The following is a 21,809-nucleotide window of genomic DNA, read 5'->3' as shown; positions in this document are numbered from 1 at the left end:
GCATATGTAACAAAGAGCACGGCGTGCTTACCTGCTTTCCAAATGTAGGCAAGTTTCCCTCAGCCCCTTAGAAAAGTAACATTAGGTATTTGTAGCCATAAAGTTGTCTTTATGTAAGATAAAACAAAGTATTACATTTTTAAAAGGGCATTTCTCCCTTGACACCCCTTAAGAGTTTCTTACTTTTCCTTTATCTGTGTTTACTGCTTAAAAAGAGGTGCCAGAATAGTTAAGTTACCATGTGATCATTTAAAAATAGCAATCAAATTAAATGTCTTTCTTTGTATAGCTTTTAATGTGTAGCCTTTCAGGTATGCGTTAGACCTAACAAGCTCAGGGCCAAAGAAAGAAAGAATGCAAGTTCAGTTTTCAATCAAGAGATAAGAGTTTTATAAAATAAAAAAGGAAAAGTCAACTAAAAAATTGGAATGATTTTTGGAGTAATTCTTTTTTTTTTTTTCCCGGAGCTGAGGACCGAACCCAGGGCCTTGCACTTGCTAGGCAAATGCTCTACCACTGAGCTAAATCCCCAACCCCGGAGTAATTCTTAAGAATTGCTTTATGGTTTATGATATTGAACTACATTAAATATATTGGGTAATTTTTTGAAAATAAACTCTTTTTTCTAAAGTACAGCTTGAGAACTGAAGAAAAGCTAAGCCAGTAAAGTAAAGCTTACCTTACAAGCCTCCTAAGAACCCGAGTTCTGTCTCTCCAGTACCATCATTAAATGGATGCTCAGATACACTGCTAGAAGCTCAGTACTGGGAGGCATACAGGGTCAGCCCTGGGGCTTACTGGCCTTCTAGTCTAGCCTACTTGGTGAGCTCTAGGCCAATGAGAGATTTTCTTTTAAAGATGGATGGCCCTTGAGAGTTGACATCTGGCCCTGCCTGCACACACTTACAGATCAGAACTTCAACATTGATTCCTTAAAGAGACTGCTTTGTATATGTGCTTACAAATGGATAATCTGGGGAAGAGCAGTGTATTAGTCATCTTTGCTGTAAAAAAATATCCAAGGTAAAAGTGTAAAGCAGAAAAAGGTTTATTATTAGGCCAGACAGTTTTGGAGACTGGAAGTCCGAACAGCATGGTGAAGACTGCACAAGGACACCTTGTAGCATGTTGTCATTGTGGTGATACTTGTATTTCTATCAGTGTGTAGGGGTTGTTTGTTTGTTTTTTGGTCCTTATAAAGCCACTGGAATTATTTATGGAGTCTCTGCTGTAATGTAATCTAAAAGGCCCTACTTTTAATAGCACAGTCAGATGTAATTTCTGCCTTCCTCATACTGGTTTGTCATAAAACTTTAGGGTTTATGCCAGGTTTGGTGGTACATCATGTCATTAGTCCCAGCACTCACTGAAAACAACAACAAAGACTTTAGGGTTTAAATACCTGAGTTTGGGAGGGACCAAACATCGAAAGCACTCTTGGTAATAATGAAAGCAAGTTTAAGTGGATGGTCAAAGTTACTTTATCAAATTAGTCAGTGGTGGATTAAATGTGAGTTTTCTCCAAAGTCACAGAATAACAATAGCAGTGGGAAATAGTGAAATGGATGATAAAAATCTAGTATAGATAAAACGGAATATTTTTCAGTTCTAAAGAAAACTGAAATCACAAAATTTTCATAAAAATAGACTTAGAATTAAGTTATGCTGAACTCAGTCTCAGAAAGGAAAAAAGGATGTTCTCCCTCATCAGTGCTAGTCTGTTCTGTATACGTTAGCTCTACACCTTAGCTCATGGAGACGTGTGAGTCCTTACCTATGTTGCTTTACAGCAGGAGGTTTTCCTCCTAAAATACAGCAGATTGTTGGGCATGTTCATAGACAGTCTACTTCACACCCCAAAACTTAACTTTGCTAATGCTTTTATGTGGCAATGTAATCTTTAAAGTTACAGTTAAAGTGCATAAGTAAAGACTTCGAATGAGTGTCTAATGCTAATTGCACTTGATAGCTAAGATATTTAAATTTCCATAGGTACTTTGAAGAGTAGTGAATTGCTTTCATTTGCTAATGTTGATCTTTTATCATCTGCTTACAAAATGATGTTCAGTTTACTGGTTATTAGGCTGATTGTGTGGCTGTTGAAGTCCAGTGATGCCTTATTTACTTTGCTGTTTGACACATCCAGCCCAAAGCAGTGACATCAGCAGTGCCAGCTACAACCCAGCAATCAAGTTCTCCCAGCACCACTACAGTCAGCTCCTCCCCTGCAGCAGCTGTGGCCCAGGCTCCAGCTCCCACCCCTGCTCTGGCTCCCACTTCCACACCTGCCTCCACGACTCCAGCCTCAACTACAGCATCTTCTGAACCTGCACCTACTGGTGCAACTCAGCCTGAGAAACCTGCAGAAAAGCCAGCACAGACACCAGTGCTTACTAGCCCAGCACCAGCTGACAGGTAAGGACTACGTTTAAGAATTACATCACAAGTAGCCATATTTTTAATTTTTAAGAAACAAACTGACTACTATGTTACATCTTTAATTTCTAAATGAACTCTGAATCATGTACTTGTGTCTGTTTTTCATGTTGGTGCATGTGTATGTGCACACGTGTGGAGGGTATAGGTTAATGTAATGTGTTTCTATTGCTCTCCACCTTACTTATTTAAGACAGGGTCTTTGGCTGAATCCAGAGCTTGTCAGCTCAGCTAGGCTGTCCAATGAAGCGTTGGGATCCACCCCTTACCATCCACATTGCTGAGGTTACAGGGGCATGCCTCTGCACCCTACTTTGTCATGGCTTTGGTGGGGGGTCTGAACCAATTTCTTATGGCTGCCTAGCAGGCCGTTTATCACCTGAGCTATCTTCCCAGCCAGCTTGTTTCTGTTTTGATAGTTTACTATTAATAATATAGGCATAAATTTTTATGTAGATTTCTATATTCTATATTTAAAAGTTTACTGGAAAGCTACTACTTATTTTGACTAGAGATGTTCAAGAAATATATATTTTAAAAAGAATAACTATTAAAGCAGCCAGTCATTTTTATTTGTTGTGTGTGGCCATTTACATATGAACAGAAGCATCCTTCCATATCAGTAACTCAGCTGCTGTGTTGCACTGTATTTTTAGTTCTGGCGTTTGTTAGTTCTGATAGGTTTAGAATAGTATAGTTAAGATCTTTGGGTGTTTTCCTTATCTATAAAATGTGGGTCAAAGTTAGACAGTCTAAAGCAAGTGGGAAGTGGCGTGTGTGCAGAGACTGCTGAGGAAGAGTCAGCAGTGTAGCTGTTTCCTCTGATGCCTTTTGTTGAGCCAGCAGCTGTGAACAATGCAGACTCATTTATTCAGAAGTGCTGTCACAGGAGATGACTGGCACCTGTGGCTTTTGTGTAACACTCTTAGCCACCGCCTCCTCGACAGAGCTGCTTCCTCATTACTTACTGCCAAAGTACTGCTCACTGAAACCTGGTGAATCAGATGAGGAGTGGGGAGGGATTGCAGTAAGGATTATTGAGCAGGTATTTTGGACAGGATTGTGGTTTTGCATTTGATTTTTTTTTTTTTTTTCTTGCAGGCGGTGGTGGGTCATTCTTTATTGATAGTGATAATGGCCAAAGCAAATGGTTCAGTCATAGTAACTTGCCTAAAAATCATAGAAGAGATTTCCTGCCTTATCTAAAATATGACTTCTGTTACTACTAACCTGAAATGGCACTAATAAGCTATTTTTGTTTTCTGACTTAGTACAACTTGTAAATAACACCAGTAGCAGGAGCTATGTGAACTTGGAGTCAGAGCCTGTCATAGTGGAAAATGGGCAGTAGTTGGAAATGCTTTAAAGCCATGTTTGAAAGCAAATATTTATGGTGTTCATGACAATATGCACAGGTTTGCCCCTCATACAAGGATGTATTCCAGATGTCCAGTGGGTACCTGCTATGCTGGGTTTGGTTTTTTTTTCCCCCCTTAAACAAACATGCTCCTGGTAAAGTGATCAGGCATACTAAGAGATTAATGACTAGAAATTAGCACAATTAAAAAAACTTACTGGAGGGGTTGGGGATTTAGCACAGTGGTAGAGCGCTGCGCAAGGCCCTAGGTTTGGTCCCCAGCTCCTGGGGAAAAAAAAAAGCTTACTGGGATAAAAGTTGCACATGAGCCAGCTATTGTGGCCCATGACTAATCAGAACACTCCAGAGGCCGAAGCACAAGGATTGCAACTTCAGAGTCAGAATGGGCCTACATAGTCAGGTTCTGTCTCAAAGAAAAAAGTTGTTTGAGGTGAGCCTAATTGTGCATCCATTAATCCCAGCACCTGGGAGGCAGAGGCAGATGGTTCTCTGAGTTCCAGGGCCACCGGGGCTATGTAGAGAAGACCCTGTCTCCAAAAATAAGTACTTTGAAATTTGTCACTCTGTACCTCTTCCATCCCCAGTGCCATTGAGAACATTTATCGTGGCACTTTCAGGAAGCTTCTCTGCTGTGTTTCATTCCTCAGCATCACTACTCTTGTATTTGGGGCCCTTATTAAAATTAAAATAAAGGTCTCCTAAACACGATACTGTGGCACCTTATCAGTGGTTTTGGAATTGAGACTACAGGAGACACACATATAGTATGGATATAATGGACACACTGCATTCGTGGCGTTCGTGACTCGGGTGGAAGCCGAGAGCACAGTATTTCATCATACTGCTTAGAATGGCACACAGCTTGAAACAGCTTCTGAGTTGCTTCTTTCTGGAGGTTTTAGAAAAATATGAGTTATGGGACACCTTTGTTTTAAATGTTCTACTCCCAAATGTGACTTCAATGTGTGACCTAGTCAGCTGTGTTTTGGAAGAGTCTAGAATCTCCTGTTCCTTGCTGAGAAAATAGCTCAAAGCTTAAGGGACATTGTAATAATTTCTTGTGTTAAACTAGAATACTTTTCTTTCAGCATCTGTGGCGCCATTGCCTAACTTAAACCTGTTTCCCAGTATACAGCTAGGATGCATTCTGTTCTCTGGAAGATCACCAGAATTGAGTTAAACCATTTCATCAAAGTCTGCGTGTAGAAAGGAATTTAGGAATTTGACAAATTGGTTACCCCCACAATCTAGATATTACAAATTTAATATCTTTAGTTAGTAGTCAGTGACTTTCTTAATATCTTCACAAAGCTCACAGTATGAATATCTCATCTGAACAGAATATTAATGTGCTAATTAGATTAATTTTTTTGCCTAAACTCAAGCTGTTCATCATTCTAGCGTGGGTGGGAGGTGGTCATGTGGCCCTACCCCAGCTGAGGAGTTACTGGCAGTAGATGGTTGCTGGGGAAGGGAGTCATTTTTCTACAGGTAGGGGGCAGTTATAGCCACAAATGGATTGTCCAAGCTCTAATGGATGGCATCACACCCAGGGGCATATAGGCAGTACTGTTAATTCTTTTAATTCTCCCAAGAGTAAGTTAGGAAAGGAGACTTAATGATCTAGGAAAGCAAACTGTAGACTTCTTTTTTTGTTTGGGATTTTGTGGCAGGGTTTCTCTGTGTCCTGGAACTCATTATATAGAGCAGTCTGGCTGGAAACTCAGGTATCCTCCTGCCTCTGCTTCTTGAGTGCTGGCACTAAAATTGTCTATGCTTCCTAGTTGGACTTTATACTCTAGCTTATACTCATCGCTGTTCAGGAGTTCTATTATATGTGCTGCTGTAGCAAGCACTTAGCTACTTAGTCTTTTTTCTTAATTGTGTATCTTCAGGGAGTATGACAGAGGGTCTAGAAGACAAGACAGATGTGTCCTTTTAAAGCACAGCACTTGAATAGGCATTAGGAGCTATACTGGAGGCTTCTTCTCCATCACTGCTGGCCAGGTGTTTTGTTTTCTATGATTTGTTTTGTTCAGGTCAGTTTTGGTTTTCAAAGGCTACCTGTTAACAATATAGATTGTGGTGTTGATCACTGCCATTTGGAGAGATGACTCAGAGATATCATGAGTTCAATTCCCAGCAACCACATGGTGGCTCACAACCATCTGTAAAGAGATCCGATGCCCTCTTCTGGTGTGTCTGAAGACAGCTACAGTGTACTCTCACATAATAAATAAATAAATCTTAAAAAAAGAAAAAAAAAAAAGAAACTGCACTTGGGGGCTGGAGAGAGGTCTCAGTGAGAGGACCTGGGTTCAGGTTCATCATTTACATAGTGGCTCACAATCTTCTGATGCTCTCTCTTAGGCCTTCTAAGGCACTAGTCACACGTGTAGTGGTGCATAGCAACATATGCAGGCAAAATACATTAAAATCTCAAAAGAGAAAGGAAGGAAGAAAAAGAAATTCATTTCATTTGTGCTTTGTGAGAGAGTATTGTTGGCCAAGGACACATTAGTCAACTCAAAATTTATCTTGGGTTCTGTCGCTGAAGTAGGAGCAGGTCTCCTGACTGCTAGAGTATAGCAGTGATGTGCCACACCATTAGTACTTTCTGACATGTGAAAGTGGCCGTGGAATGTAAGCCAAGCTATAAAGCAACATTGTATATTTATTTTCTTGGAGTACGTCTTGTACAATTTCATTGCATTTTTGTATGTGTGCGTGAACATCCTTAGCATTCATAGAGAATTCAAAGTACAGCTTGTGGGAGTTGGTTCTCTCTCCTTGTTCCCAGGAATCAAACTCAAGTCCTCTTGCTTGGGGTGGAGGGCAAGTCTTTCTGGTCTGAGCATGTTTATTAATGTATGGTCTGATACATTCAGTAATGAATGGTTGATTGTCTTTATAATTAGGAAGAAGTGGTAAGACTGAATCAAGATTGAGGAATAGTATTTTAAGTATTGATTAAATGTTGATAAATGCTTCATCATCTGGAGGTGGGAAACAGGGATTCCACATTATATACTAACAAGAATCAATTCTAATAAAGATTCCATGTTAGATAAAGTTAGAACCTAGTAAAGGATGAGGGGAAATAAAACATGTTAGAAACCAATTACACCGTGTCTTATTTGAGCTTGTTTTGGCCCACTAGATGGACTGCTAAGCATTTCTAGGAAAATGTTGACATAGATCTGGGCATATTAACATGAAATAAATTATAAGTTAAACTTTAGAAACTAGTTGGGAGGGTATGTGTAGTGGTACATGATTACAGTTCTAGCACTTGGGAGGCTGAGGCAGGAAGATTACAAGTTCAAGGCCAGCCTAGGGAATATAGAAAACAAAACAAGAAACTCTATACAAGCAAAACTAAGATAGTTTTTTTTTTTTTTTTTTTTTTTTTCCGAGCTGGGGACCGAACCCAGGGCCTTGCGATGCTAGGCAAGCGCTCTACCACTGAGCTAAATCCCCAACCCTTAGTTATTTTTTAAAATAGAAAACTGCTATATTAAGTGGTTGTTTTTTTGTAAGAGCCTTTTGAAATTTTTGTCCTCCACATACTTAATGTTTTAAGAAGTAACTTCCTTGTGGGTGTTATGCTTGGTACTTTCCTGAGTGCATTGTTTCTGCTCTTAAAAGTTGGAATGAGGGATGGTGAGGAGGTGGCTCAGTGGATAGAGGCACTGGATTCCAAACCAGACAACCTGAGTTTGATTTACTTGCCTGGCCCATATGGTAGAAGAGAACCAGCCACCGCTCATTGTCCTTTGCCCACTGTGTATATTGTGCCTATGCAGACACCTATGAACACAAACGCATTTAACTCAAAAGCTGAAATTGGAGAGAAGTTTAAATGTATGGAGTGCATGTGATAATTTTTACTCTTACTGTCACTTTAAAATTTGTAAGAGTGGAGCTGGTGAAATGGCCTAGCAATTATAAGCACTAGTTGCTTTGGCAGAGGGCCTAGGGTTCAGTTCCCAGCACCCACATGGTGACTCACTCACATGGTCTGTAACTCCATGCCAAGGAAATCTAATGTCTCTTCTGACTTCCAAGGCATTACACATGCGGTACACATACCTACACTCTGGGATATGAAAATAAAGGATTGTAATTACCTGCTACTTAATATCATAAATATTGTACACTGAGCATAACTTCAGCCTCCTTTAATTGCTCCTCCCATTTGTCCTCTTCATTCCTCTAGGTAGCTTCACATCAAGCGATTGTGTATATCCACTGTCAGCAGCTCCATGGTGTTTTATAATCTTGTATGTCAGCCTTTTAATTTTGAACTTCATCGATTTCTCAACAGAACAGAAACTTGCATGTCTGCATGCATGTTTTTGCTGGTTAACCTAGGACCTTATGCCTAAGGTTTTCTTTAGGTTAGCATAGGATCTATACAACCACCTCTTTTTGCATATGCAATATAACTTGTGTGCCTTCTTTCCCAATTAGTTGTTGAAAACTTTCATAGAAAACCTCACTGAAAGACGTGGCCACCTCACTTGGTTTATGTGTGTGCTCCTTTATCAGATACTACTTTCTTTTTTTTTCCTCTTTTTTTTTTTTCTTTTTTCTTTTTTTCGAAGCTGGGGACCGAACTCAGGGCCTTGCGCTTGCTAGGCAAGCGCTCTACCACTGAGCTAAATCCCCAACCCCCAGATACTACTTTCAATGTTCTGCTGCTGCAGCTTGTTTTCCTGGGGTAATTTAGCTGCAGTGCTGTTTTCATTCTTAGAGCAAGAGTTTTAAGGGTGTTATATTTATAGCCTTTTGATGTTGTTTGCATTGATGAATTCTCAGAAATCTTAAGATTGAAATTTTTTCCTTAACTATAAATCCTACAGGTACAACTTTGGACATAACCTCTTACGAGACTGGATTGCCCACACACTTTAATACTTAAACATATCCCTTAGAAATTAGTAACTATAAAATGAGTTATGCAAAACTTTTTGAAATGATTTTTTTTCTAAACTCTTTACAGTACACCAGGAGATTCTTCTCGGTCAAATCTTTTTGAAGATGCAACAAGTGCCCTTGGTGAGTGTCTTAGAAAACACCTTGTCAGATGTGCAGTGTCTTCTTCTAGACCACACTGACAGTGTGAGCTTCACGACCACTTACAGTTAAGCTTTAAAATGATTTACTTATATTGTTAGTACTAGAGACTTTGATGTATTCTTTACTGAATTCTTTAAAATCTCTTCTTGCGGTTAAGTACCTCCTTTGAAGCAAATTATTTTCCAATGTGAACTTTATGTGGTCTTAACAGGTTTGGTCTGTGGATGGCCTATTACAGAAGTGCCTTTGGAAGGCCTTGTCATTTTCTTTTGTGTACCTCATATTTGCTTGTTCACCTCCAGTCTTCATTCACTTTGCTGTCTTTCTAGATTTCCAGCTGCCTCCTGTTGCTTACATGGGCACATAGTAAAAAGGTCTTCTTGCCCCAGTCTTTGATTTGACCTGTTTTAATAATGCTTTCTCCTTTCCCTTCATCTCTAAACTGTCAGCTTTTCCCTCCCATGATTAAACCCCTGGAGTACGGTTAATGTTTTTATTGTTTATTCATGTTTCTGTTTTGGTATAGTAGTCAAAAGACTGGGATAGTTGAAGCTGTCTGTTTGACTGGGTTCTGGGCTTCCCAGCAGCATTCCAATGGCTCTAAAAACCCCTGGGATAACACATTGGTCCTGAATGAACTACTTGGGCTTTAACTCCTTGATACCCTCATTGTATGTAGAGACAAAAATGTAGATGTTTTAAATAGCCTAAGATTACCTGGGTATACTAAATTCAGAATTTCATCTTTGAGAAACTGTCCTGGGACGACACTGCCACCAAATACTTTCAGTAAACATCCCTTCATGAGACAGAAGGCATACTACTTCATACAGAGGAAGCCATGAATTATAGAGAATTGTTATAAAGGCATTGGAAGAACTAGACAAGAGGAGTACTTAGAGAATGGTAACCATTCTGTGGTTCAGAGCTGGAGCCAGTTGGTACTTGTCCCTAGTGTTACTAACGGTTCTGGTTGTTGCCAGTATCGCCAAGATGGTGCTGTTGAGCAGGAGCCAAGTAGATGATGCCTTTTGTTGCTGCTGCTGCTGCTGCTGCTGCTGCTGCTGCTGCTGCTGCTGCTGCTGCTGCTGCTGCTGCTGCTGGTGATGTTTTTACTTACACACATCTTAAGAAGAGGCATATTTTGCTCATGTTTCAGTCTGTAGGAAGCAAAACAATCTATGACTTGATCAAGGAGCCAGCACACAGGAATGCTAGTACCCCTTATATTTAGCCTTTATATCACTGGACATTCCACGGCAGCTTTATAATCCCTGGGTCTCTGCTCTGCTGAATTCGTTTCTTTAACTTCCCACTTGGCTTTTGTGATCCCATTCCTGTTCTGTGTATGTCTCAAACCCTTCTTCTCAAGCACTCTAGTAAAATATTGTTCCTGACTAATTATGTGCTTTCCGTGGTTCTGGCTTAGGCCATAGTTAAACATTTAAGCTGTGGGAATAGCGGAATACCATGCATGTGGGATTCCCACATGAATTAATGCTACTCATTTCCCTCTGAACTTGCAGACTTGTTTATGTAAACTTCCAGGGGGAAATCTGCAACCTTCCAAGTCTTTGTTCCCTTACTTGCTTGCACCAGTGTGTTTGCTGTTGTTCATAGGTGACAACATGGCTGCTGGTCACTTAAACTAGAGGGCAGAGTTGGGGGTGGAGAAGGGAGACCATAATGAATCCACTTTCTGACGTGGCAATGCAGTGGTGCCATAACACAAGTGGGAAAGAAAATAGTTTTACGGGGTTGGGGATTTAGCTCAGTGGTAGAGCGCTTGCCTAGGAAGCGCAAGGCCCTGGGTTCGGTCCCCAGCTCCGAAAAAAGAAAAAAAAGAAAATAGTTTTACAGACAGGTGAGTTGAGAGTTGAGGGAGCAGCTCTCATTCGGGCAAGCTACTGTCCGTCAGGGAAGGTTGGGGATGTTAGTGACTCAGGTACAATACTTGCAACCTGGTCTGAAATTGTAACTTTTCCAACCTTTGTTTCCCATTAGTTTGAAATATACAAGGTGTCAAAAGAAAGATAAAACACAGTCTTACTGCACCAGAATTGATTGTTTAAAATATATATAGCTGTGGATTTGGTTTTTTTGTGCAATAGCATTTTTCTTTATGCCTCATACTGTCCTTGAACTTGTGTAGATAACACTGGTCTTCAGTGCACAGCAGCAGTCTTCCCAATGGGAGTGTAAGAATGATCCCCAGGTGCTGGCTCCCCTGTCTCTTTTGACAGGCTGCCTTCCCTGACCTGTACATTCTTTCTTGTATCTGTACCTGGGATTTCTACTATGCATATAAAACCTCCTAGTTTTCTATTACTTTTGTAAGTTACCAAAGTTATCTGGCCATTTTTGGTAGGTCAGAACCTTTGACCTGAATCTTGCTGCCTGATACCAAGGAATCGGGAAGACTGTATGTTATTTGGAGACTTGGGAGAACCTAGTTCCCTATCACTTCTAGAAGCTTGCAGACCCCTTCTCCACCTGCAAAAAACAACAGCAGTGCTTTTGTCTTTATTGTCTGTAACCCTGTTTCTGTCCCACTTTACTTTTAAGGACCCTGTTGATGACATTGGGCCCACCTGAAAGGTCACTTCCCTTTGTCATACATATTTATAGATTACATATTTATGGGTTCTGGGAGTTAGAATGTGACGTTGACTTACTACATTGTTAATCGTCTTTGCCTAGCGTAGCAATATGAAACACTAACATCATGGAGTCAAGAACTATGAGGAGAATGTTGAATGTTCCTGTACTTTTCTCCCCCCTTGTTCCCCACACACCTGTTTAGTGACAGGTCAGTCTTACGAGAATATGGTAACTGAGATCATGTCAATGGGCTATGAACGAGAACAAGTAATTGCAGCCCTGAGAGCCAGCTTCAACAACCCTGATAGAGCTGTGGAATATCTTCTAATGGTGAGAACTGTGTTTTACTTGTCTCTTTCAAACTCTTGAAATTAAGGTTTTAATAAATGAGTTAACAATTCAGTGGAAAGCATTATATGCTGGATGGTTCCCATCCCCACCCAATATTGAGATTTTGCTATAAGGTAACCTTCTGGAAAAGATTCTGAAATGATTTAAATGCTGTGAGGTGAGTTAGGAAGTGACTCTTGTTTGGGGTAGTTGGTGCCTTTCATGCTAATGAAGCGCAGGTGAAGGCAACTCTAATTGAACAGACTGATACCTTAGGTCTCTTATGACGTACTTAGAGCAAAATTAGGAGGAGCCAGCATTAACTTTTCCGTCTGAGAATTTCATGCCACGTTCTGTACTCTGAATCTAATTGTCTTGTAACTCCATGTGAAAAATAGCTGTTTGAATGCCTGTAGTATAGCCCCTGTTAGTCACTGATCTTTCTTCCTTAAGAAAAGGAATTTGGCCTTGGTTTAATAGGAAATGAACTCATTACCATCTGTTAAAGTTAAAAATTTGATGGATTTTTAAATGGGTATAATTGTGTGCATCAAATCTTGTGCATCAAAATAGAAAATCTGAGTGTACCTTTTAAATTGTACTAATTTCAAAAGATAAATGTTTGAAACATACAGAAATTCAAAATATAAACTATTAACACTACATACCAATTTGTCCATCTTTGAAGTTTTTCTTTTTATGTGTGGCACTTTCTAGGTGATACTTGTTTAGAAGCATTAGGTCAGTAGAGGAGACTTGGTCGCTTATCCACCAGTTGCCTGGTTTGTGTAAACACAGTCCTTTGTTTCACAGAATGACAGATTATGAAAACCTCTGCAGCAAAAGTCGCCTGGAACCCATGGGCATTGAACGCCTTAATTACTGATACTTTTAGAGTTCATTTGAACATGGGTTGTGGCTGTTACTGGACAGTGCATCTGTCACTAGAAAATTCTGTTGAACAATGCTCCCTTGCACTACAGCATTGTATCTGGGCCACTTGTAAGATTCGTGTGTGTGTGTTTGTGTGTGTGTGTGTGTGTGTGTGTGTGTGTGTGTGTGTGTGTGTGTGTGTGTGTGAGAGAGAGAGAGAGAGAGAGAGAGAGAGAGAGAGAGAGAGAGAGAGAGAGAGATTGATTGATTTACATTGAGATTGATTAAAATTTGAAATTGTGTTGGCAGGGAATCCCTGGAGACAGAGAAAGTCAGGCCGTGGTTGATCCTCCTCCCCAGGCTGTGAGTACTGGAACTCCTCAGTCTCCAGCAGTGGCTGCAGCTGCAGCGACCACAACAGCAACGACAACCACCACTTCTGGAGGTAAAGTAGCTGTTAGGTGGAGAATGGTCTTTTAGTGTAAGATTGTTTAATGGAAAGTACTTCACTGGTTAAGATTCATTCCCAGAACACTTGGATAAGCTTTATGTTTCTTCACTCAAAGAGGAGAGATTCTCTGGCTTTTAGTGTATACCAGTGTTGTCAGAGCTTATACTAGTAGTTCACTCTGGAAAAAATGTGTATTCACAGTTTGAATTGTTTGACTTTTGAGTGGATGTCTTACCTTGCTAAGAATTACCATTTCAGGCAGGGTGTGGAGGCACACTCCTTAATCCCAGTATCGGGAAGCACAGGTAGACACACATCTGAGTTGAGGGAACATGGGGAACGTAGTCTTCGCAGCAGAGTTCTCAAATGGCCAGGGTACATAGAGAGACGCGGCAGTGCTGGTGGTAGCAAGCTGATTTCTAAAAAGCTGGGGTTTTTTTTTAGGTTGATAGCGTCTTGCTCTCATTTTGGCAAACAGTTGAGACTCATGTAGTGCAAAGAGGAGGCATAGCTCTGGCTCAGATTTATAGGATGCCACCTCCTAGGTAACTGTGGTCCCTGAGTCTCACTTCATTATTGTACATAATATAGGACTAGATACCCATAAACATGCATGTGTTTCTTGTTTGTGAGCACAGGCAATAACATGACAACCTTTTATTTTGATATAGGACACCATCTTTTTTGTGATGGTTCACAGGGCATGGTGGGTGGGCTTGCCTCTCAGCAGTCTATCCTTTTGCTAGTAGGAAGCAGTATAACTTTTTAGAGCAATGGTGGCAGGCACATTGGAGTTTGGAGAGTTTGTGACTTACTTTCTCTATAACACGAGAACTTAAGTCATTGTTTAACTACCTGCTGTTACATCTACTTACTGTTTTTGTTTTGAAATGTTTGTATATTATATTTCAGGCCACCCCCTTGAGTTTTTACGGAATCAGCCTCAGTTTCAACAGATGAGACAAATTATCCAGCAGAACCCCTCCTTGCTTCCTGCTTTGCTACAGCAGATAGGCCGGGAGAACCCTCAGTTGCTGCAGGTGACTCATCCATATTAATTTGGAAAATGGGCTTGAATGTTGTTTTATTCTGTACTACAGGTAAACCAGAGCCTGTGTTCTAGGTAAGCATACTGAGGAACGAACCGAGATAAAGACTAATCAGCTTGCATTGCTTAACTACTTACGTTAGCAATGGGAGAGGTTGGTCTCCTCACTCGGATTTCCCAGGTACATTTATGTGTTAGGGAATCCGAGAGGCTGTTTAATGTTGTGAATTGCTTTTCATGAGCTTGCTACTAGTGGACATTGCCTCTTAGAAACTTACCTGTGGGCATGCTTCATGCCCAGACCAGAAAATAGTTGAGTTATAGGCACAGAATAGCCTAGTGGGGAAAATAAACTATACATAAAGAGTAAGCTCTCTACTTAGGCCCGTGGTAGCTTTTTATTGTTGGTTTTTGAGTGGAGTATTTGAAAGAATTTGCATTCTCTCCTTTTATGTTTCAGAACTGTTGGGTTTCTTTAATAATAATGTAAGAAATCACTTAAAACTAACTTTCTGACTCTTTTAGACAGAGCTGGTCTGAAATTCAATTTCCTATAGGACTCGGGCATGTCTAAGATGATCTGTTTCTGCCTTCCAATAGATGGAATTAGTGTGGTTCCTCGCGCCTGGCTAATCTTTTTCTTGTTTTTATTTAGGAGTAAGTAATTATGTGTTATTTCTTCTGTTTTTTACATCACTACAGCAAATTAGCCAACACCAGGAGCATTTTATTCAGATGCTAAATGAACCGGTTCAGGAAGCTGGTGGTCAAGGTGGAGGAGGAGGTGGTGGAGGTGGAGGAGGTGGAGGTGGAGGCGGTGGAGGAATTGCAGAAGCTGGCAGTGGGCACATGAACTACATCCAAGTAACACCTCAGGAGAAAGAAGCTATAGAACGGGTGAGTTTGGGTACAGTTGAGTTCCTTGGTCACTGTACTTACACCACTCTGCACCTTGGGCCAGTGGCTCCTGCTGGCATGCAGCTGTGGCATTTCTCTGTCCCTTGCCCCAGGGACTGCGATAAAGACTTAATAACTCTTAGCCACATCCCCTGCGTTGTCCTTTCTTGGCCCCAATAGCAGCAAAGTACCTTCTTGAGTAAATCAAGTATGACTGTTAATTGGCTAAAGCACTAAATATTATAACTAATTCAAAATCATTCATTTTTCATACTTCAGATTTTACTACTGTCCCCAAAATGTTAAATATCTATATGAATTACATGTGAGTAGTGTATAATAAACATGAGAGATAATAAACATAATAACTCTATGTCCTAACAAGTGGACTGGTACAGGCTTGGGCCCTGCAATAGCCTACCTTGTGATTCTGTGATGAGTAACTCCCATTTCTCCCTCACTTTTGACATTGTTTTCACATTGTTATGAAGTGTTTTGAGATGGTAATCAGATAGAGCCCTGTGTTCACAGAGATCTCTGCCTCTCCTGCTGTGAGATTAAAGACGTGCATGCCCATGTCTGGCTTTAATTTTCTTCTGTACTTAGGCTTCAGTTGGTTTCTCATTGTAGCTTTTCTTTTCTCTGATTTTTGTCTGTTTTGTGGTATTTTCTAGATCATTGCTTAATCCAAGTGAAAGTCAGGTTTATTAATTCATCCAAAGAATCCACAGATTGCCTTTATGTGTAGGACTGTGATCCCTTGTGAGTTCTTTTGGTATGGAGTATGCCTGTCTGCCATTTTGCGTGTGGATATCCATGTATCCCAACACCATTTGTTGAAAAGACTTTGAAGGTATAGGTTCCTATAAAAATGTCAGTGGTGCATGGATGTGTCAGGGTTGTTTGGGGGCTCAGTTTCAGTCCTTTGATTTATGTTTATCCATAGCCACCCAGGCCAATACCTTACTCCTCATTCACTACCTTTATTGCAGATTTTTAATTTCAGGCTTGGGACAAGTGGTCTGAAATAAGTGCATATTTAACATACCAAAGTATACCAGGCTTCTCAGGCCCTGTCTGTTTCAGGGCATAGCAGGCATACCCCACCATGGGCTGGGCTTCCTCTCACCCAGTGGCTCTTCACTATATAATCCAGATGTTTTGGTTCTCTCCCTTTCTGCATTTCTCCTCTCTGCATTCTGTCTCCCACTTTCCCCCTATCTCATCAACACTGCCTTCCTGTCTTCTATCTGCATGGCAACTTCACTTACCCGCTTGTGAGATTGGTGAACCTGCCTGAGAGCTCCCCCCAGGTTGAAACCTACCTTTATACTTTAATTTGGCTTGAATTGGCTCATTTTTCTGGCAGAGAATAATTTATCAACAAGTATGAAAACAAAGGGTGTGGAGCACTGTTCCAGATCCCTCATTCTTCTGTGTAAATCTCAGATCAGCTTGTCTGGGGTAGAGGTTTTGGCTGAGTTTTTAGCGCCCTTATTCTACTTATCCTGGAAGTGGATATGAGAAATGTCCTGAATCTTTTTCTCCCCTCTTTGGTTTGTGAGTTTGTTATTGAGGCAGTCTTGATATAGAGTAGCCTGTGGGGGCTTTCAGCTTGGTGCGTTGGTGAGGATAACCTTGAAGTCTTGATTCTTCTCCATCGTTTTGCAAGTGCTGGGACTGCAGCATGCAGCACTGTGCCCCCTGAGACCTTAAAACCGTCTGAGTGAGATGGAGCAGCATTGTGATCCCAGCACCCGGGAGCTGTAGCCTTGAGACTGACTGTGTAGTAAGATCATTTCAAAACAAAGAAACAACTTAATGCTTACCAAGGCTTGTTCTATGGTATACAGTAGCTGTAGTAATTAAAAATTAAAAATGTGTACTACATTTGAGTTTATTCCTAAGAGCTATTCTTTTTGATGCTGTTGGGATTTTTTTCTTCTTAATTTCAAAATGTTCACTATTAGCTGTGTAGAAGTACAGCTTGGTTTTGCACGGTGATCTTACAGTCCCCCAAACTTGCTGAACTCATGTGTTAGTTTATTCCCATGGAGTTCGATGGTGAGGGAAGTTCCCCTTCAGTGTCACGGTGTGAGGATTGTCTCATAACGGTTAAATACTTTTTCTAGGTATCAAAGGATCATCTTCCATTCTTACAAATAATTTATTCTATATAGAGGAACATTTGCATTCCTGGGATAAAGGCCACTGTCCATTAAATAAAGGTGTTTTGTTCAGTTTCCTAATATTTAGTTGAGGGTTTTATACCTGTATTCATAACAACTATTACTTTGTAGTTTCTTGGTCGTGGATATCTTGTTTTAATATTGGGGAATTGGGGCCTCACAGGAGTAAAGGGTGTTTACTTTTTAAATTCTTTTTGGAAGAATTTAAGAATTGGTGTTGATTGTTTAAGGAGTTGATAGACTATCAGTTGCCATACGAACCTTCATTTTTCTTGGGGAACTCCTGTGCTTACGTACTTCATTACACCTTTCCTTTGTCAAAAAGGTAGGAATTGTTCTAAATTTATTCCTTGAATCTTTAGGTTTCTTTGCCTCCTGGTCATCTTAAATGTTTGTCAGTTAATGATCTTTTTGTGGGTTTCGTTTGTTTGTTTTTTGTTTTTATCATTGAAAGATATTTTCTCTCCTGAAGTTCCCTGCCCTCCACTCCAGCCACACTCTTTTCAGGTGGTGTTTTGTTTTGTTTTAAATGTTACTGATTTTCTTGTTAATATTAAGTGGTTAGTTTTACTCTTAATTTATTAAGGTAGATCCAATTATTAAAGAAACACACATGTATCCATATACGCACTGAGTATTTGAGACAGTAATATGCTCTTATTAAACATTCTCCTGTTGTCAAGACTAGTTGCCTTATAATGCTGGTTACTTTCTTTGATTTCCTTGTTGGTGCCCTGTCTGACTGTACCCTGTGACTAATAGTGGTGGCATTGAAGTCCTTGGGTACAACAGTATTGCTGGTTTTTCTCTTCTGTGGTAGTTCTGTTGGTTTGGTGTATTTTTGGCCTCTCGTTATATCTATCTATCATTGTTTTCTTGGCCCCCTCCCTTTAGTTGTAAAAATGTCCTTCATCTCTGGTAACAAATTTGTCTAGTAACTAAAGCCATTCTAGTTGTCTTTTGGTTATTGTATGACTTTAAGTCTCAAGTTTATGTCTTACCACAGTATGTCATTGAATTGTCCCAACTCTTTCTTGTTACTTCAGCTACCCTAGTTGGACACAACTTAACTCTAACAAATTCATTTTTGAAGTTTTCTATTTTAATTTATAAATAGCTTCTTGTGCTGAATTGGGGTTGGGTTTTTTAGTTTGTTTTTTGTTTTTGTTTTGTTGTTTCCAGTTCTTAATAGTCTTTAGTGTGTCAGAGAAAGGTTTTGAGACAGTTGAGGGGGGTATTCATCTAAGAAATAATGATTCTATATAGTAAATAGTTGATTTGAAGGTTTTAAGGGCTTTAGTCGAGTTTTTAAATGAGATTCAGTAACTGATATTGATGATTCAAATATGCTATAAATTTAAGCATAGTTGTCTTTATTTCACAATACATCATGGTACTGTAATTGATCATCTACTTTTCTACTATAAAGTGTTGATAAGGCAAGGAACTGAAGAGCAGCATTGAAATATACAGGCCTGTTAAGCAATGCAACATTGATATTGGAATGTAAAGTGAATAATATATTTGATTAAAAAAAAAGAAATGAAACATTTGCTTTTACAAGAAGTTGATGTGCAAGTTAAGGTATTTCCACATGCTCTCTCCCTTTCTTAAACCTTCCCTTACTAAAGCCATTTGATATCCATATTTGTTTGTGCTCATTTACTTTTAAATCAGGACAATTAACTACTGGTTTTTAGTGTAGGTATTAGAGCATACTTTTAGCATAGAGTGCCTGTTAATTTAATCTCCTTAACTCAGAACAGCATTAAAAAAATATTTTGGTTTGTTATAAATGTTCTCTCCACCCTAAGAGTGTTGAACAGTGAATCCAGGTTCCAGTGAGAGTGACCTTGTGTGATTTTGTTGAGCGTTTTCCATGGTGCTCTTTGTCGCAATCCCCAGTATGTAAAGCAGACTTATATCCACCATAGTTGATGAGCTGGATTTAATTGCTTCCTTCTTTTCCAGTTAAAGGCATTAGGATTTCCTGAAGGACTTGTGATTCAAGCATACTTTGCTTGTGAGAAGAACGAGAATCTGGCTGCCAACTTTCTTCTACAGCAGAACTTTGATGAAGACTGAAGGGACTCTTTTGTACCTCACACTCACACCAGTGCATTACACTAACCTTGTTCACTGGATTGTCTGGGGTGACTTGGGCTCATATCCACAATATTTGGTATACGGTAGTAGGTTGGTGGGGGTGGGGGTGGGGAGCTAGGATATAGGGCAGGGATACATACAGTGCATGTCTGCTTCAATCAGCAGATGCTGCAGATCCACACAGTGTAAAATACTATACAACCAAACATCCGCCTTTACAGGTCTTTATTCTTCTAAGCAGTAGGTAACTTTTCCTGGGTTTCATTCTTTCTAGTGTACTAGATCCAGAAATTTAGTGTGATGCCCTGCTTTCTCTTTTCTTTGACTTACATTGGTTTCTGAAAGAATCTTTGCTACCTAGAGTCTACAGTCTGTTTTATGGCAACACTGGATAATGGCTTTTTGAAATTGAGGGGGAAACATTGGAGCATCTGTAAACAGAAATGCCAAATTATTGATAGTCATTGTTGCTGCTTCACATGAGTATGAAATTGATGCAGAAGGAAGCCCATTCTTCATGTTGAGTGCTTAGGGTGGGGAGGGCAGAAAGGGGGCTTTTTCTTAAAATGAAAATAATTACTGCTATTTTAAAATTTCTTGATTATTGAATGTGAGCCCCTCTATCTAACATGATTTGAGAAGCTGTACACGTATAGGCAGAGTTATTTTCCTGTTTACATTCTGTGTTGTTTGGGGGATTGGTAGGTGTCTGATTACTGTTTACTTCACTGTTGTGTTGCAGTAAAAGACTTAAAACAACCATTGCATGTTTGCTTTCGGTGTATCCCTTTGTGAAATTAGCACTTTTGGGGCCAATGAAGAAACTTTGCTGCATTTACTCCCTTTCCCTCCCCTTTCCTTAGTAGAAATGTGTTTGATCAGCAAGTTGTGAGTCAAACTGCTGCCTTTAAAAACACCACAAAAGCTGATTCAGTTCAAAATGAACGCACATCTTTCAAAACTGGGTTTCTGATACTTGTGGATGTTTTTCTTTATTAGATAAGAATGTATTGCCATTAAATCCATTAGTATTACATTGCTTTCAAAGAGAAGGTGGGTGGAACTATAATCCAGCATCTTTTACTGCATTCAAAGATGGGAGCAAACTTTTGTATGGTTGGGAGATGTGGCTGGAAAGTACTTTGGAAAATATACAATCAAGCTATTTCGTCGCATATTAAAAGAAAAATCTCAATCACAGTGTTGGCTTTTATTTGGAATTTGCTCATCTTGCTTTTTCTTTGGAAACTCCGTCATTGGCATTGTTATTTGATTGTAAAGAGGGGCCCAGTATCAGCTTGTTGAATTTGTCGAATCTTTTACTGAACATAAATGTTCAATAGGAGACTATTGAAGGACGTGACGCTTCCCACCATCTGATGCTGTATAAGGAGATGGCTTTGCAGACCCCCTGGACAGTCTCTTGTCCCGTGCCCACCACCACTTGGTGATGACTCTTAAGCTTTCTCGTCGTGTGCTCATAACCTGTTCATGAAAATAAATGAAACCGTGATTTTCCTTCATGCTGTGCCATGTTTAACTTCCATGTATTTATTCCGTAAACGTGGTAGGATGTTGGATGTTGTATTGCCCCTGTGCTTTACAGTGGATCATGTGAGCTGATGTCTTAGGAGAATGACACAGATTACAACATTCTTTGAGGACAGAGCGGCAGTGGGTTGGGAAGACGGTAACACATTTCAAGTGGCATAGGAGAATGCTTCCATTTGTCTGACTGCTCCTTACTGCTCAGAATGTTAGCATAAGACGACACAGGAAGCTTGTAAAAATAGCAGCTGTTATCTCTCCTTGGAAAGTGACAGCAGAAGTTGGTGGCATGGAACTTCTGTCCTTGAACGTAAACCTGCAGATAGTAGGAGTAATGATTTCCCCAGAGGACAACAGGGCCAGTGTGACCATTCCTTCCGCAGCAGAAACACCGTCCATGAGCAAAGCGGCTTTTGTGCTGTTACTGCTGAATTAGATAGTTTGGGTAACTATGTTTAACAATAGAGGTGACTTGGGCTTTTGCATCTTGTATTTGAGATATGCTGGCATCCTTATTTTTGTTGTTTATCTACTCTATTGGAAATAGCCTGAATTCATATTTGTACGATTATTTTGCCATCTTCTAGTCAAATATTTTTGTTTAAAAGTACTGAAATGTTCCACCCTGTTTTCTTGTACTAGATGGCTAGGATTCCAGAGAATTGACTATAAAGTATTTTCAACACACCTGATATTGCATTTCTCATTTTTTTAAAAGATTTCTATACAAGCTTAGATGGGAAGTGATGTTTCCATCACCAGTATTTGTCCTCAGTAGAAGCTGATCCTGCCAGCTGCAGGGTCATGGTTCTCAGCTAGCACATGGGCACAGTGGTGGAATACCTGATAGGCTATAACTCACAAAGGTTC

At 40.0% G+C, this 21,809-nt stretch overlaps 1 protein-coding gene across 1 annotated transcript in view; it reads left to right on the top strand.

Moving 5' to 3' along the window:
• The window catches only part of Rad23b (RAD23 homolog B, nucleotide excision repair protein), a 38,178-nt gene extending 17,567 nt beyond the window's left edge, over positions 1-20,611 (top strand). Inside the window, exons 4-10 of the mRNA XM_032903892.1 lie at positions 2,147-2,415; positions 8,820-8,875; positions 11,700-11,827; positions 13,010-13,145; positions 14,064-14,191; positions 14,902-15,096; positions 19,257-20,611. Of these exons, the coding sequence (XP_032759783.1) occupies positions 2,147-2,415; positions 8,820-8,875; positions 11,700-11,827; positions 13,010-13,145; positions 14,064-14,191; positions 14,902-15,096; positions 19,257-19,370 (1,026 nt within the window). The 3' untranslated portion in view covers positions 19,371-20,611. The remainder of the gene's footprint in view (positions 1-2,146; positions 2,416-8,819; positions 8,876-11,699; positions 11,828-13,009; positions 13,146-14,063; positions 14,192-14,901; positions 15,097-19,256) is intronic.
• The last annotated feature ends 1,198 nt before the right edge of the window (positions 20,612-21,809 follow it).

This window comes from Rattus rattus, chromosome 1 (assembly GCF_011064425.1).
Source record: "Rattus rattus isolate New Zealand chromosome 1, Rrattus_CSIRO_v1, whole genome shotgun sequence".
Taxonomy (NCBI): Eukaryota; Metazoa; Chordata; class Mammalia; order Rodentia; family Muridae; genus Rattus; species Rattus rattus.
The sequence above is the reverse complement of the archived record's forward strand: the minus strand, read 5'-3'. Positions and strand labels throughout refer to the sequence as shown.